This window comes from Carettochelys insculpta, chromosome 6 (assembly GCF_033958435.1).
Source record: "Carettochelys insculpta isolate YL-2023 chromosome 6, ASM3395843v1, whole genome shotgun sequence".
NCBI lineage: Eukaryota > Metazoa > Chordata > Testudines > Carettochelyidae > Carettochelys > Carettochelys insculpta.
This window is the reverse complement of record NC_134142.1, coordinates 59,509,724-59,527,307: the sequence shown is the minus strand read 5'-3', so window position 1 is coordinate 59,527,307 and position 17,584 is coordinate 59,509,724. Positions and strand designations below refer to the sequence as shown.

Sequence of the window (17,584 nt, the reverse complement as noted above, 5' to 3'; positions counted from 1 at the left end):
ATAAAAAGCCCAGTAGCACTAAGAACATAAGAACAGCCATAGGTCCATCAAGCCCAGCATCCTGTCTTCCAACTGAGGTCAATGCCAGGTGCCCCAGAGGGAATGAAGAGAACAGGTAATCAAGTGATCATTTCCCTGTCGCCCATTTCCAGCCTCTGGCAGAGGCTAGGAACACCCTCCATGCCCATCCTGGCTAACAGCCATTGATGTACCTAACCTCCATGAATTTATCTATTTCTTTTTTAAACTCTGCCATAGTCTTGGCCTACACTACATCCTCCAGCAAGGAGTTCCACAGGTTAACTGTGCATTGTGTGAAAAAATATTTCCTAATATTTGTTTTAAATCTGCTGACTATTAATTTCAGTTCTTGTGTTGTGAGAAGTAGTAAATAACATTTCCATATTTACTTTCTCCACATCAGTCATGATTTTATATACCTCTATCTTATTCTCCCTTAATTGTCTTTTTTCCAAGCTAAACAGTCCCAGTCTTATTAATCTCTCCTCATATGGCAGATGGTCCACACCTTTCATCATTTTTGTTGCCCTTTACTAAACCTTTTCCAATTCCAATATATCTTCTTCGAGAGGGGGGCCACCACATTCGCACACAGTATTCCGGATGTGAACATACCATGGATTTATAGAGAGGTAATATGACATTTTCTGTCTTACCATCTATTCCTTTCTTAATGATTCCCAACATTTGTTAGCTTTTTTCACTGACGCTACATGTTGAGTGGATGTTTTCAGAGAACTATCTAGAATGACTCCAAGATCTCCTTCTTGAGTGGTATCAGCTAAGTCAGACCCCATCATTTTATATGTATAGTTAGGATTATACTTTCCAATTTGCATTACTTTGCATTTCTCAACATTGAATTTCATCTGCCATTTTGTTGCCAATCATCCAATTTATTAAGATCATTTTGTAGCTCTTTACACTCTGCTTGGGACTTAACTATTTTCAGTACTTTTGTGTCAGTTGTAAATTTTTCCACCTCACTGTTTACCCCTTTTTCCAGATCATTTATAAATATGTTATAAATATGTTGAATAGGACTGGTCCCAGTACAGACCCCTGAGGGACACCGCTATTTACCTCTCTCCATTCTGAAAACTGGCCATTTATTCCTACCCTTTGTTTCCAATCTTTTAGCCAGTTACCAATCCAAGAGAGGACCTTCCCTCTTATGCCTCGACAGTTAACTTTGCTTAAGAGCCTTTGGTGAGGGACCTTGTCAAAGGCTTTCTGAAAATATAACTACACTATATCCACAGGATCCCCCTTGTCCACATGCTTGCTGATCTTTTCAAAAAATTCTAATGATTAGTGAGGCACGACTTCCCTTTACAAAACTCGTGTCGACTCTTTCCCAACAAATTATGTTCACCAATGTGCCTGACAATTCTGTTCTTAACTAGAGTTTCAACCAATTTGCCTGGTACTGAAGTCAGACTGACTGGCCTGTAGTTGCCAGGATCACCCTTTTTAAAGACTGGCATCATATTAGTTATCCTCCAGTCATCTGGAACAGAAGCTGATTTAAATGACGGGTTACAAACTACAGTTAGTAGTTCTGCAATTTCACATTTGAGTTCCTTCAGAACTCTTGGGTGAATGACATCTGGTCCTGGTGACTTCTTACTATTTACCTTATCAGTTTGTTCCAAAACCTCTTCTACTGACACCTCAATTTGAGACAGTTCATCATATTTGTTCCCTGAAAAGAATTGCTCAGGTTTGGGAATCTCCTTCACATCCTCAGCTGTGAAGACTGATGCAAAGAAATCATTTAGTTCCTCTGCAAGGGCCTTATCATCCTTGAGTGCTCCTTTAGCACCTTGATCATCCAGTGGCTCCCCTGGATATTTAGTAGGCTTCCTGCTTCTGATGTACTCAAAAAAAAATTGCTATGACTTTTTGACTCTTTGGATAGCTGTTCTTCAAATTCTTTTTTGGTCTTCCTAATTATATTTTTACACTTCACTTGGCAGAGTTTATGTCCCTTTCTCTTTTCCTCACTAGAATTTAATTTCCATTTTTTTTTAAAAGATGCCTTTTTGTCTCTCACTGCGTCTTTACTTGATCGTTTAACCATGGTAGCACTTTTTTGGTTCTCTTACTACATTTCCTAAATTGGGGTATACATTTAAGTTGAGCCTCAATTATGGTGTCTTTAAAAAGTTTCCATGCAGCTGGCAGGGATTTCACTTTAGGTACTGTACTTTTTAATTTCTGTTTACCTAACTTGCTCATTTTTGTGTAGTCTCCCTTTCTTAAATTAAATACTACAGTCTCTGGCCACTGTAGTATTTTCCCAGCTGCGGGAAACATTAATTATATTATGGTCACTATTACCCCGAGGTCCAGGCACATTCACCTCTTGGACCAGATATTGTGCTCCACTTAGGAGTAAATCAAAAATCACCTGTCCTCTTGTGGGTTCCAGAACTAGCTTCTCCAAGAAGTAGTCATTTAAGGTGTGAAGTAACTTTATCTCAGCTTCCTGTCCTGAGGCGACATGTACCCAGTCTATATAGAGATAGCTGAAATCCCGCATTATTGCTGGGAACAACAAGAAGTCCTGTGGCACCTTATAGACTAACAGATATTTTGGAGCATAAGCTTTTGTGGGCAAAGACTCCCTTCATCAGATGCATGAGTCAGGGTTTTTTTTTATTATTATTTTATTTTGATAGTTTCTCTAATCTCCCTGAGCATTTCACGGTCACTATGACCATTCACTAGTTTAACCTTTGGCTATAACATGCAGCTACACAGGAGGTGGTCATGTTTGCTACCTGAAACTTGCCAGCATAAACATGGCCTGATTAGGCTGTCTGCTCCGTTTTTTTTAATTATTATTATTTTAACTTTCCCGCTGTCCATGTAGTATCCCCCACAAAACAGCGCTGGCAATGCTGACGATGCTAGCGGAGGCCCCAGGGGAGGCAAGAAAGCGTTTCCCAGGAAAGCTGTCCTTATTGTGCGCGGCGCTGGGCGGGGGGGAGGAAGCGGTCAGTGTGCCGGGAAAAGCCTCTTGCATCTCTGTACTGCCCGACAGGGCTCTGGCTTTGCACCAGCGGGGGGGGGGCCGCGGGGAAGCGGTGCACTCCTGCCCGGGCGGGAAGGGAAGGTGGGAGCTCAAGCAACGGGCCGCTGACTCTCCGTGCCCGTCCACAGGAGAGCAAGGGAGACGCGTGCGGCTGGCTGAACACCCCCACGGTGCCAGGCCCCTCAGGAGCGGGAAGAGGGCAGGACAAGGGACGCCCCAGCCATGCCAGGCTGTGCGGGCTCCTTTCAAGGCGCCTCCCTCCCCGGGCTCCCTGCAGGCGGTGGGGGCTTGGCCAGGCCGCCCCGGACACCCTGCGGCCGCGCAGCTCCTACCTTCCAGGGCCGGTCCTGGCGCAGGTCTCGGAAGTCTTGCCCGTAGATGGACTCCAGCACCTGCAGCTCGTTCTCCTGGCGGAGCGGGTAACTCTCGGGGGCCTCCTCCGGCCCCGGCGCGCCGCTCACCCGGGCCATGTCACCTCAGGCAGTGAGAGCCGCTGCCAGCCATGGCGGGGTCGTCGTCACCGCCGCCGCCGAGCCCTCGCCACGCCGGGCTCCTGCCACCGTGGAGGCGGCAGGGGGAGAGCGCGGGCGGCCCTTCCGCCTTGCCCGTGCGCCGGTCTCGGCTGCAGGCCCCGCGTGGCAGTAGGTGGAGCCGCCGCCTATCTCAGGCCCTGAAACTAAGGCCTCCCCGGGGCGCCGCCCCGGCCTCCTCCTAGCGCCTCCGCCCCGGGCCGCCGCCTGACAGCACCGCCTGCCTTCGTACGGCCGCCCGAGCGCAGGGGAGGAAGGAGGGTGGAGAGCCCGCGGGGCTGTGATGCTCGGGGCGCGGCTGCGGCCTGGCAAGTTCCTCTGTGTAAGAGCGGAACTGTTTCAAAGCCTGTTAGGTAAACTGAGAGGTTGTCCCGCTAAACCCGGGCTTGTGAGCTCAGTCCTTCAGGGGGCCGTATAGGGATCCCGGCAAGTAAATTTAAAAAAAAAAAAAAGGGGGGGGGGGGGCGTCGTGCTTGGTGTTGCCAAGAGGACAGAGGACTGGATTTGGTGACCTTCCAAGGTCCCTTCTAGTTCTGTGAGTTGTGTATCTGTGTGTGTGTGTGTGTGTGTGTTGTACCCTTCGTCAGTTCTAGGGGTCTCAGACACCTGCGTGTGTCTGCACAAGCAAGATCACAGCCCCACTTTGCTAGGGGCTGCATGACTACACAGGGTGACAAGGGCCTCAGCCCTGAAAAGCTTAATAAAGTGCAGTTCTATTTTAAGCAGTTTGTAGTTAACTGGTGGAACTGGACACGAAATATTATTGGGGCCAAAACTTTGTATAACAGGGATTAGACACTTATATGGATAAATTACAGTGTAATGCACGCACCTGTTTGTGGTTAACTGTCCTGTATAGTGGCATCTACACCACTTCACAGAGAGTCAGCTCAAGTTGCGGAGGCACTGCAGGAAGCTCCAGAGATCCCAGGGTCTAGTCTGTCTGTGGGCTGTTACAGTAGCAGACTAATAATTAGGGCTCAAACCCTTGTGTTTCTGAACGTGAATATTAGAATGGCCATTTTGAGTTAGTCCAAAGGTTAGCAATCCCCACTGCAGGTGCTAAGAGTGGCATGCAAGCTGATTTTCATCAGCATGTGAGGCAGGAGCTTAGCTGAGCCCCTCCTCACTCATGCAGCTGGCAGCTTGCTCAAAGCCGTGTGACCTTTGGGTTGACAAAAGACTAGCTAATGCTACCAGCCACCACCTAAATGGTAAAGCTCTGCATCTTCATTTATTTATTAACGAAGCTGTTGTAAGTAGGATTATTAGTGACTTTAAAAAGTATCACCATCACTGGGACTGTACATAGAGGTCAAAAGGTCAAATTTTGGCACTCCCCTGCGGAAAGTTGCTGACCCCTGGGTTAGATCAAAGGTCCAGCTAGCCAGTTATCCTGTCTTTGGACAGTGGCCAGTGCCAGGTGCCCCAGAGGGAATGAATAGAACGGGTAACCATCAAGTGATCCATCCCCAGCCACCAGCAAACAGAGTCTAGGGACACTGTCCCTTGCCCCTCCTGGCTAACTGCCACTGATGGACCTATCATCCATGAGTTTATCAAGCTCTTTTTGAACCCTGCTATATTCTTGACCTTCACAACATTCTCTGACAGGGAGTGCCACAGGTTGACTGTGCCTTGTGTGAAGAAATACTTCCTTTTCTTCTTTTAAACCTGCTGCCTATTAATTTAATTTAGAAACCCCTAGTTCTTGTGCTACAAGAAGGAGTAAATAGTACTTCCTTATCTACTTCCTCTACAACAGTCATAATTTTATAAACCTTTATCATAGCCTTCTTTAGTCATATCTTTTCCAAGCAGAAGAGTTTGTTTTATTAATCTCATGTCATACAGAAGCCATTCCATACCCCTAATAATTTTTGTTACCCTTTTCTGAATGTTTTTAAATTGTAATACATCATTTTTGAAATGGGGTGACCACATTTGCACACAGTATTCAAGATGTGGTCATACCATGGATTTATATAGAGACAATATGATATTTTCCGTCTTTTTCTCTATCACTTTCTTAATGATTCCCAATATTCTGTTCATTTTTTTGACGGCCACAATGATTCCAAGATCTCTTTCTAGCCAACCACTGACATGACCGGCTTAAGAAGAAATTTGTCCCATGTATAAGTCATTTTATAGTTTCCCACTATGAAAACTTACTGTAATGTTTTCTGAAGCACCTGGTTTAGCCAGACAGATGATCTGATTCTGCATAGCAGTTTCTGTGTTCAAACTCTTAAAAATAGTCAAAGACAACAGAGTAAAGAAAATTTGAATTTTTTAGGCACTGATGATTTTCAGGTATGAAGGCAAAAATAAATACAATAAAATGAACCTGTTTGGAAACTTTTAAGCAAAAGCAAAACCTGATTGTTCAAACTGATATGTCATTATTATCATGTGACCTTATTCCTTAAACATTCCTAACGATTCTCATTTGCCACACGTCTACACATGACCTTTCGGAGATTAGATAGGGTGGTCAAAAACCAGTCATTTAAAAGAAATGGAATTAACTTTGCAGAAATGACTACCTCTGTATAGCAAAAAAATCTTCCTGAACATGAGCTACTTTACTACAGGTTGCACATCTCAAAACCGGAATTCTCTCGTCCAGCAACATTCATTGTCCAGCAGGACCACGGATGTTACTGGATCAGAGAGCCCCAGCTGGGAGGCTGCTAGGAGAGGGGAGACCCTGTGCAGGGGAGGCCAAGAGCTTGTGTCCCAGACGCTCCGCAGCCTGGGGTTGTGCCAGCTTCCTGCCTGGGGCTTGTCCTGGCTCCCCTGCCAGGGTGTAGCCGGCATCCAAAGGGCCAGTGACTGGGGCCACAGCTGTGCAGAGTAGGGGCCAGGGGCCAGGTGCAGGTAGGGGGGCCAAGGCAGAGGGTCTCCCTTCTATCAGCAAATTCCCTCACTTGGGACAGATAAGGTCCCAAGGGTGTTGGACAAGAGAGGTGCAACCTGTATTAAAAGACATTGTCCTGATAACAGTAAAGATCCTGTCTCAGTGCTGTAATTCTATGCCATTCAGATCACTCCTCTAGGGAGTATGCCATTAGAATTTGAAATAACACATACATGCTACACAATGTGACCCTGAGAAACCAAATTGCCATCTTGCAAAGAAATTGAATACCCACTGAACAAAAAAGTTTGGAAACAAAAAGAATGGCTTCTGTTGTAGAAGTATTCATCTGGTAATTGGCTGTAAGTTAATATTTGCTACTAATTAGCCCACCACAAGATGGGTATTTTCTTTTTTGGAATGGCATGATATTGAGAGGTTTGATTTTAAAACAATTATAGATGTGAACAAGGTGCTAAATTGGAAATAAAAGAACAGTGGTTTACCTCATTTTTTTATATCTAGCTTTAGCATTTATTTAACTTTCGCAAAGTGGATAAAAATATATATTGTGTTTCCTGGCAAGTTAATTGGTATGTTATGTAGAAAAATGTTTCATATTATATTGCATAATTATCTTAAGACCCTGTGTTCAATTGTTTATAATTTTGCCAAACAGTAATCACGTTTAAATTTTTTATGTTAGATGTCTGTCTCGTACTGAATGGAAAGGTTTAGAAAGTTTCAGCCAAATGGTCCTGCCATTTCTGAGGACAAGGCTAGTTAAACATGCATCCTTTTGGCCATGTAAAATATTCTGGTGAGCTTTTATTTGAGAAGCTCTATTGCCCCCATGCTTTATAGTAAAAACTTTAAATTTAGTGAAGGCCTTTGTCTCAAGGGTATGTGTTTTTGCTACCTCTGTGAAAATCTGCTCAACTTATCCAAGTTAAAAACCTTTCAAAATCTGTAGTTTGCCCATGTTGAGCTGAGACTTGCTTGATATTGAAAATCTAGTAAGCAGAACTGTCCTGCAAGTGCAGCTCTTGACTGCTGACGTTTACACTGTGTCTTGGTACAGGAATTTGAGAGTGGAGAACTCATCTTGTTTAAATTCACAGGGAGCAAGGGTCAGGCCATGAACAGTGGTGAGTGGAGAATTGGGGTTGAGGTGAGTTTTAGAAGGGAAACTGGAAGTGGGGAGTTGGGATGAGGGGAGATGGTCTGGGAAATGGGGGGAATTGTGGAGAGTTACTGGAAGCCAGGTGGGAGGAAGACTGAAACTGCACGACTGTAACTGGGAGCCGGTTGGAGGCAGTGAGGGTGGGTGAGGTGGAATAGATATGATGAGGTACCAAAGTGCAGGGGATAACTGTCACTGTCTGGGCAAGGACACTGTGACAAGAAGCCAGAAGGTATGGAGTTTGGAACAAGGAGCCAGGGAGAGGTGAGGGGAAGACTGAGATTGGAATAGGGAGACTAAGGCTCTGTTTAGACTGCAGAGAACTGTCAGCAAAAGGTTTTGCAGACAGTTCTGTCAGGAGATGCTTTTCCGACATTTGGCCCGTCCATCCCGTGTTGGACACGTCTGTATAATGAAGTGGGAAGACAAAAATCCTGCACCATAAATTCTCCTCTTTCCCATGCCTGACTGAGTTGTTGCGGTTTACACTTTCCTCACCTTTACCATCCTTCTCTTTCTTCAAGCTGTCCTCTGTTCCTGTAATATTTTCAGAGTGGATGTTTCTGGATTCAAGGGGCTGGAAGGCCATTTGAGGTGACACAGACACCTAGGTGATCTCAAGGCAGTATGACAGTCCTACCTGGCACACTACACCTTCTGAAGCCAGCCTGTTTGGTTTTCCTTTGCCTTGGACTTCCTACTTTTTCTTGTTTCACTTTCAAAAAATGGTCATTTGCTTTCCATGGGAGGGGAATGAGGGCAACACAATGTGGGAAGATGACATCAGATACCCTCAACCATTTGCAAGTCATTTTTTTCCCCATACTGCACTAGCAAAAAGACCCAGAATGCTATGGGGCTGAGGGAACTGTGTGATATGTTCCCACAGTGCACTGCTGCACCAGTCGATGTTTGGCAATTTAGGCTACATTTATACTACAGCGCTCTGTCAACAGAAGTCACCGTCAGGAAAGTTTTTCCAACAAAACTTCTGTTGACAGACTGCAGCCACACACAATAGCCCATGGGGAGAGCCCTCAGCTCTGTTGACAGAGCATCCGGACTGCCCGGCTATTCTCTCAACAAAACAGGCCCCCAGAAACATAGCAAACAGGGCCACCCATTGTTGAGGATGCCCTGTCTGTGGAGAGAAGGCCTCCCCCAGAGCAGCCACATATCTTTTTTGTTAACAGATTCTGTCAATGGCAGTGTTCTGCCTCAAAGCTTTGAGGCAGAACGCTGCTGGCAAAAGTGCTGTGTTTTGTCCAGATGCTGTCGACAAAATGGATTTTGGGTGTGCACGCTCCACAGCTTTTGCTGACAAAACAGGTTTGCTGGCAAAACTTGCTCATGTAACCGTAGCATTACTGTGGCTACAATAAGCTGACATTGTGGGGAGGTGAGGATAGTCAAATTTGAATTTATAAAGCCCAGTATTATAACATCAGTTTTAATAAAATTGAATTTATATTGTCGTGTAGAAGTAGCCTTAGCTAATAAGGACAGGGAAAGTGAGTGATGAGGACTGTCTGGAAGGGGTGGAGCTAGGAGTGAGGAGAATTGAAACTCTCTGGGCAAGGAGAATGGGAGTGGGAGAGTGTGTGTGAAGAGTGGGACTAAGGGGGAGAGTGAGAGAGAGGGAGTCTGAAAAGGGAGAATAGGACTCACTGGGTAAGAAGACTGGTGGGAGAAGCCTGAGATGTGGAGACTGACATTGGCTAGATGAATAAATTGGGAACAGGAGAAGACGAGCCAAGGATGAAGAAGGCACAGGACAGGGACAAGTTGGAGGGGGCGGGGAACAAGGAATCAACAATGGGGGGAAATGGGCAGAATAGTCTGTGAGCACTAGATTACACTCCCCTCCAGAGCTTGAAATGGAACCCAAGATTGCTGAGTGTCACTTTTCTTCTACTGTCAGCAAATATTTGTAAAGTTCATTGGCACTGTGTGAGTCTGTTTTTATAATTGAGCCTACAAATTGACCTTCATTGTGAGCTCAACTTTTAAACATATATGAAATTTCAAAAGGTGTGACAATGATCTATAACAATAAATTTTGATGGGGAAATGTGCAAAAGCAAGACAAGAGCTGTGTTAAAGTCATGGTTGGTCAGCAAGAAAAGTATGAAAGAAGAAATCAATGAACGAAAATTCAGTGTGTTGAAAACTAGGCCTAAATGATGGTCAACATTTTATGCTTGGTAAGCAGGCATACCCTTAAATCTTTTGCTTTAGCGGAAGTCAGTCACAAAGATGACTGTGAAAGTGTTCTGGCTATGTTTGATGCATATTTTGTACCTCGGAGGAATGTTGGTTTTAAACGAGCATGTTTTCACCAGAGAATTCAAAGATCAAGGGGAATTGGTGAATATTTTATGACAGCTCTGCATGCATTGGTTAAAGGCTGTGACCTGGGGCACTCAAATCAGGACAGTTTCAGAAACAAGCTGGTTCCTGAGTTCATTCGTTCATTCATTCATTCATGCCATGCTGATTAGCGTAGGCAGTCATGGCCCTCCACCCCTGTCTATTACAAGTACTCTGGAGCATCTCCACAGTACTGTGGCAATGCAACCATGAAGTGATACTATCCAATATTTTCTCATGTTGTCTACCTCGTCCTCGCTTTCCATTATACTTTCCTGTTGTCACTAAATTTTCAAGTGCAGACTTTCTAATTATGTAACCTATAAATTTTGCCTGCCTTGTTCTTATCCTATTTAACAGTGTTCTTTTGGTGTTGGCTTCATTTAAGACAGACTCATTCGTCCTTTTGGTCGTCCACGAGGTGCACATCCTCCTTAAAACCCACATTTCTGTGGCTTTGACGTATTTCTCAACTTGTTTACTGATAGTCCGTGATTTGCATCCATACATGAGGACTGGTTCTACATATCATCGCAGCGCTCTTTCCCTAATCTCCAATGATAAAGATCTGTTTGTGAGAATGCTTCTCATTTTCTCAAATGCTGCTTTTGCTTGAGCTATTCTGCATTTCACTGAGTTAACAGATAAAAATCTTCCACAGCAGCTGCAGTGAAAAACAAACTTGACTGTCAACCCAGCTATACAGATAGCAAAGTAGTCTGAATTAGTTGAACAGCAAAACAAAAAGCAGAAATAACTTGAGTCAACACGATTGCTAAAAGTCAAGCCCCGAGGCTGTGAGGAAATTCCAAGGAAACTACAAAGCCTACCAGACTTATGCATAAAAATTTCATAGCAATGACAGGTATCCAGTTAAAGATTAAATATATAATAAATGCACAAAATGTGGACATTTTGTAGTTGCTTGCCACAGGAAGGCAGTAAAAGAGATGGGACAATGCATATGGGGCTTTGTTTCTCCAAATGCTGTAGGTGAGAGGGGTGAGGGCCCAGAGCAGTGTGATTCCAGAGCTTCATGCAACTGTTTAGGGACTTCTTTGTGGCTCCTGGTGCTATAATTGCAAAGTGAAAAAAAACCAACAGCTCTCCTCTTTATTTTTGATAAATGGTGAACATCTAAAAGCCCAATGAACAACTCATATCTAAATAGCAAACAATATGTGATCTCAAAAGGTTGGATAACTCCCCCTTTAATATGTGCAGTGCATTCTGCGATACACTGTATCTTTGTTTTGATCATGTTGCTAATGAAGTCTTGATTTTGAAAAGGAAAAGTAAGTTTGTGGCATTCCTGCTGTAAAGGGCAGCACCCATTTTAAGAAAGAAAACTAAAATTAAGCCTGAAGTAAAATTGGCATAATTAAAGTGGGTTCTGGAGTGAAAGTCAGGACAACAGTGATACAGACACATACGTAAAGCATGAGAAAATATAATACGTAAAAAGTTTGTGAACGTCCTGCAGTAAACATGTATCCCATTACAAATCATTGTGTGTGCGCTGTTCTTAAAATAGGGGTTGCAAAAAGTGTGGTTTGATGTTATTAATTAAGGACCGCCTCGTATTCACGTACATTGTGGCTCTTGAATTACTGAGTTTTTTACCAAATTAAAAAAAAAATGGCTCTTCTTGCAATTTTGGTTGCTGACCCCTGGCCTAGAGCATCTAAGTGGCCAGGGGCGTATGGGAGGGCCTAGTGTCCACAGAGGGGTCAAGTCCTGCTTCTCACTCGTAGTGGTGGGTGAAAGTAGAGCAACGAGGCCCTAGCTCACGCTGCTATCCTGGATCACTGCTGTGTTTCTCAGCGGAGGGGTCAGGACTGGGATCCCCTCCCTCCCACCCGCACTGACTGGCAGGAAGCAGAGAAATGTGGCTGGGATCCAGGGAGTGGGACATGCTAGGGCTATATTGCTCTGCTTTTCCCTGCCAGTGCTGCTGAGTATGGTGGGGTGGGAGTGGGGCAACCCCAGCTTCTGGAATCAAACCTCTGCTAGTCTCCTCGTTGTGCTCTGGCAATGATTTGGGTTTGTGTACAGCAGGAGGCAGTAGCACTCCTGCCTCATTCATGGTAGGAATTGGAAAGTGTGTAGTAAGTGAGGCAGGGGGGTGCAGGAAGAGAAGGGGTGATCTCAAGACCAAGACAGTTTAACGCTGTCTTGGTAAACTGAATTGTGTTGTTGCCCTATGTGACATATAAGGTCTGAAGGGTAACAGAGAGATAGTCGTGGTAGTCTGTATTCTATCAAAACAAAAAAGCACTCCACTAGCACTTTAAAGACTAACAAAATAATTTATTAGGTGGTGAGCTTTCGTGGGACAGACCCACTTCTTCAGCCCAACTGATCTGAAGAAGTGGGTCTGTCCCACGAAAGCTCATCACCTAGTAAATTATTTTGTTAGTCTTTAAAGTGCTACTGGACTGCTTTTTTGTTATTTTAAGGTCTGAAGGTGTTAAGGTGGGTAGGTGGCCAATTAATGACATACACTGTACCTGGAAGAGGAGGCAGGGTGTAATGAGAGCTAGTTTGTAGCCAACCAGGCTCGGGTTCCCCAGAGACGAGGCTGCACCCAGAAGGCGAGTGCTATATTTGGTTTATTGAAAGCGCGTGACACCCGCGGCGGGAGCCCTGGAGACGCCGCAGTCACCCGTGGGGGAAAACCTGACGTGCCAGAGCTTCGCTCGGGGAGAGGCTCCGTAATAGGCCTCCTAACACTAGCTGATAAAGCTGAGCTCATTAACATAAGATTGCCTAAAATTGCCTATGCATTTCTTATCACTGTCTCTTGTGACCTACTGCCAGCGTAGCCTTGAAATCTTGGCAAGCGCGGCTTGTTCTGCAGCTGTTTCCATGGCAGTTAGTTTTGCAGCTTTCACCTTGCACAGACTGGTCTGTTTAGATTCTCCTGAGGATTCACAGAGTGGTCGATCTGCTCTCATGAGACCATTACAAACTCTTCTCGCACCCTACACTCCTCCCCGCGACCCCTTTGTGAACGCCGAGGCTAGTAGGAATCAAGTGAGGTGGTTGATGCTCTTCTGGCAACACAGTGTGCACCTGTGGAACAGACTTGACAACAGCATATGAGAGCAGTGAAAGCAAAGTTAAAAGTAATGGTTCCCAGGAGAAGGGTGTGTGGAACAGTAAGTGTGGGGGCTCCCAAGCGCATGCACTGCTGTAAGTAGTGTTTGCACTTGAAGTGGGTAGCTGCTTGGGCTACTCCCATATGTGCACGCTCAGAGGTATCCGTGACCCACCCCATTAAGGGGATTGGGGTCCGCATGGTAACAGGGGCGACGCCTGTGACCCGCTCAGTGTCCTGCAAAGCCCACACCCCTGCTAGGATCTGCTTTTCCAGGGGGGTGTACCCACCTTTGGCTCCGCGGAGGGTTCGTGACCAGAAACCGATAGGTTCTTTTCGCTGGGCTCCTACCTGCTGCCACAGACCCCAGGACGCCACATCGCCGACGGTTGTTACCTCCAGTTCAAACGGTTGGCCCTGCAGCGGTGCAGTGAGGCGGGTGTGTGCTACCACCGCCTCTTTGCAGAGGTCAAAGGCGCGTTGGTGCTTCTCTGTACAGTTCCACTGGGTGGCCTTGCACACAAGCTCCTGTAAGGGACGCATAAGAAAAGCAAGGTGTGGAATAAAAGCACGCCAGAAACCGAGAAGGCCCAGAAAGGTTTGCAGCTGCTGTTTAGACGAGGGTGTGGGGAATGCCTGGATGGTATGCCGCACTTTCGGCAGAATGCAGTTGTCTGTACCCATCCACAGTACACCCAAGTAGACCACACTCGTGGCTGGACCCTGCACTTCCTTGGGGTTAATAGCCCACCCCAGTTCTTGCAAACCTGTTACAATGGTGTCTAGGGCAGCTTGAACAGTCGGTTCATCTGGTCCCGAGATCATAACGTTGTCGATGTAGTGGTAGTAGGCCTTCTGGTCAGGGAGGTCCAGACACTCCAGATCGGCCTGCACTAGCTGATGGCAGATCGTCGGGGAGTGCTTAAAGCCCTGTGGTAACACGGTAAACGTGTACTGCATTGTTAGCCACGTGAAGGCAAACTGCTCCTGACTCTTGGGATGAATGTCAATAGAGAAAAACGCATTAGCCAGGTCTATGACAGCATGTCACGGCAAGGCCGCCACGGTGATGCGCTCCAGAATGGTAACCATGTCCAGAACTACAGCCGTTAGCTCCGGGGTTACCTTATTGCGTTCTCGATAGTCCACTGTCATGCGCCATGAGCCATCCGGCTTCTTCACTGGCCAGATGGGGCTGTTGAAGGCGCTCAGCGTGGGGCGAATAATCTCCACCTGTAGCAATGCAGCAATAGTGTCGCTGATCTCCTGCTCTCCACTGGGAATGTAGTACTGCTTGACTGACACCGGGGTCTGGGGGACCGGCAGGCGTACAGGCTCCCATTTGGGATGTCCCCGAAGTAGGGGCTCCACAGTTCTGATTGCCCGAATGTATGGGGGTGCCCAAAGGCAAACAGCCCATACTGTGTGTCCACACACTGGCCATGGAAAACATGCATGCCAACGATGTATTCACCTAACGGCGCAGCCAGCACAGTCGCCCGAAAGGGAGGGGCTTTCCCCAGCATGAGGGTGACCTCCACCGAATAAGCGGTGGTCTCCGCTCCTCCGAGGTCCTGCACAACCACCATGTAACCCGCAGTCTGGGTAGAATGCAGAATGGTCACTTCAGCTCCAGTGTCTAACAGAGCAAGCACATGCTGCTCCCCTCCCCGGGGCCACTTGATGGTTAACGGGATGAATGGGCGCCGCTCCCCTGCTACCTGTTGCACAGCCACAGCCCGTACTGCAGGGGACCCGCCTCCCCATCACTTCCTAGGGGGAAGGGTCCAGTCGACCGGGGCACTGGGCTCGGTCCTCCCCCTAGCTCCAGTACCTTTCTGTGGTGCCTGAGTCTCGCCCGCCCTCTTGGAGGCACCCACATCCTCGCTCCGCTGGGTAGGCGGCAATTGTAACCAACGCTTGTACAAGTCTGGTGTTGGCACACCATTGATCTCCTCACGGGGCACTCCTGCCTTCAGTAAATCCACATAGTTCTCCGAGTCACCTTAGCGTGTCCTTTTTCCTGTCCAGAGGCTCCCACCCGACCACCCTTTCCTTTTGTGGCGCGGACCGCTTTTGCGCCGCCTATGACAGCCTCTAACTGCATCAATGTTCCCACCAAGTCACCTACAGTCCCGCCCGCTGCCATGACCACGGCCATAAGGGAAGCCTTCAGTTCGAGAGAGGCAAGGCGTAACAGAGTGGCCTTGATGGATTTCTGGACCGCTACATCGTCCGGTCCCATGTTGAGGGCCACAGCCCATGCCATGCCCAGCTGCCTCAGTGCACTCACCCCTTCTGGGATCGTGCGCCAGGGCCTCACCTGTGCTTCCAGCTCCCCCGGGGAGGGGTAGACCTGGTCCACCGCCGCAGCCAACCAGCGGTACAGGGACAGCGCTTCCACAGCATTTCCCTGTCCATCATTCAGACCTTGCATAGTCTTGTGACTTGTGAATCCTGGGACAACACACCCATCTGGTGGAGTTCCGCAGGCAGCAGCAACACAGAATTGCCCGCGTTGTCCCACACACGCACCAGCCAGGCCAAAAGGCCTTCCCCCGGCTCCTGCTTAAAACTCTTCACCAGCTCCTGCAACTCACTTGTCTTAAACGTTCCCCAGACATCGGAGCGCAGTTGCCCCCCTTCCGACCTCATCTCCCGAACGGGACGCGCCTGTCTCGGGTCGGTAGGCACAGCCTCCCCGATCAACTCCTCCTCCTCCTCAGACAAGAAAGAGCTCCAAATGTTACCATCCCAGGTCTCAGGGTCCCAAGAGGCTAGTGCTAGGACCGCGCGCACTTGGGCCTTCGACACCGGTGCTTTCCCTACTTTTGCGCACCGCCGATTCGCAACTCTCACTGCCAACACCTCACAACGATGGGTTAACTCTTGCATCCTTTCGGACTGCGAGGTAACCACCTCCTGCGCTATTGCCCGCGCATCCGCCAAATTGCGACATTCCTGCTCCTTCCCCGCCAGCGCCTTCTGCAGGTGGAGAAGCTCATCACCCAGGGCCCAGAGGGCGGTTAGGAAAAGCCATGCTACCTCTCCCACCACCCTTTTTTCTGTCCCTGGCCGGCAGCTCAACCGCAGCCGACGCAACGCCCCTTCTACCTGTACCGGCGTCACGCCTGCCGCCTCCTGCAACTCCGGCCAGTCTGCCGGGGCTGCCCAACAGGCCACCATCCACGCTACCGGCCCCCATCGCTCTGTCGAGGGCCATCCTGGTATGCGCTGCAGGGACAGCGCTGGCTTCCCTGCCTCCCCCGCTTTCGACCAAAAGGGCATCGTACCTGGAGAACCTTGCTCGCTGCGCCAATTGTAGCCAACCAGGCTCGGGTTCCCCAGAGACGAGGCTGCACCCAGAAGGCGAGTACTATATTTGGTTTATTGAAAGCGCGTGACACCCGCGGCGGGAGCCCCGGAGACACCACAGTCACCCGTGGGGGAAAACCCGACGCGCCAGAGCTTCGCTCGGGGAGAGGCTCCCTAACAGGCCTCCTAACACTAGCTGATAAAGTTGAGCTCATTAACATAAGATTGCCCAAAATTGCCTATGCATTTCTTATCATTATCTCTTGTGGCCTACTGCCAGCGTAGCCTTGAAATCTTGGCAAGTGCGGCTTGTTCTGCAGCTGTTCCCATGGCAGTTAGTTTTGCAGCTTTCACCTTGCACAGACTGGTCTGTTTAGATTCTCCTGAGGATTCACAGAGTGGTCGATCTGCTCTCATGAGACGGTTACAAACTCTTCTCGCACCCTACGTAGTTAGAGCAGAAATGTAGCTTGAGAGGAATTGGAGGCCGAGCCTGTATAAAGCCCTGTAGCTGAGGGTGTAAGGGGACGATAAAGTCAAAGGCTGCCATTACTTTCAGGGAGACAGATGGCCAGGTAGAAGACAGTCCATGGATCCAGCAGTAAGATTTAAGAAAGTGTAGAACCTTGACTGCTTGTTGTAGGGTCTGTGGGCTGGGGAAGTGGCACTGCTAAGGGGCAGTGAAACAGAAGACTGTCTGGGGCAATGGGTCCTGAGAGACTTTGAGAATGCAATACTATCCCCTCCCCAGAAAGGGAAACTATGGTGACCTGGCCAAGCCACAACATGGGACCAGCTGAGTTCCAAGACAGGGACAGAGTGCAACTGTGGGAAGGCACATTGGCCTGGTAGAGCTAATAACAGATGCACTCTGAAGCAGGCACTGCAGCAGTGAGTAGAGCAGCCGGGGACACCGTGGCCAAAGAATGTGTAGTGATGCCAGACAAGATGTTTCCACTTCATTTCTCTCAGGGAGCCACTAACTGTATATTCCTCAATTTCTTAGTGCTCGACTTGACACTTTGAAGTCTGGTTTACAGAGAAGATGAAAAACTACAGCTGACATCTTGGGAAATTGCACTTTGAACATATGAAGATCTTTGCCAAGAAACTGAAAAATCCATTCCTAAGATGTCTCATATTTTACCCCAAATTATTAACA

The 17,584-nt window shown here is 47.7% G+C and overlaps 2 protein-coding genes across 7 annotated transcripts in view; one reads left to right on the top strand and one right to left on the bottom strand.

Moving 5' to 3' along the window:
* EIF2AK4 (eukaryotic translation initiation factor 2 alpha kinase 4) overlaps nucleotides 1-3,855 on the bottom strand; it is an 81,118-nt gene extending 77,263 nt beyond the window's left edge. For all 4 annotated transcript variants that reach the window (XR_012645938.1, XR_012645939.1, XM_074996962.1 and 1 more), the window contains exon 1: nucleotides 3,394-3,855. Coding sequence is in view for 2 of the 4 variants with exons in the window: in XM_074996962.1 (XP_074853063.1) it covers nucleotides 3,394-3,531 (138 nt within the window). In the remaining 2 variants the exon portion in view is untranslated. The remainder of the gene's footprint in view (nucleotides 1-3,393) is intronic.
* Nucleotides 3,086-17,584, top strand: part of GPR176 (G protein-coupled receptor 176) — a 100,768-nt gene continuing 86,269 nt past the window's right edge. For all 3 annotated transcript variants that reach the window (XR_012645940.1, XR_012645941.1, XM_074996965.1), the window contains exon 1: nucleotides 3,086-3,480. The gene's annotated coding sequence lies outside the window, so the exon portion shown is untranslated. The remainder of the gene's footprint in view (nucleotides 3,481-17,584) is intronic.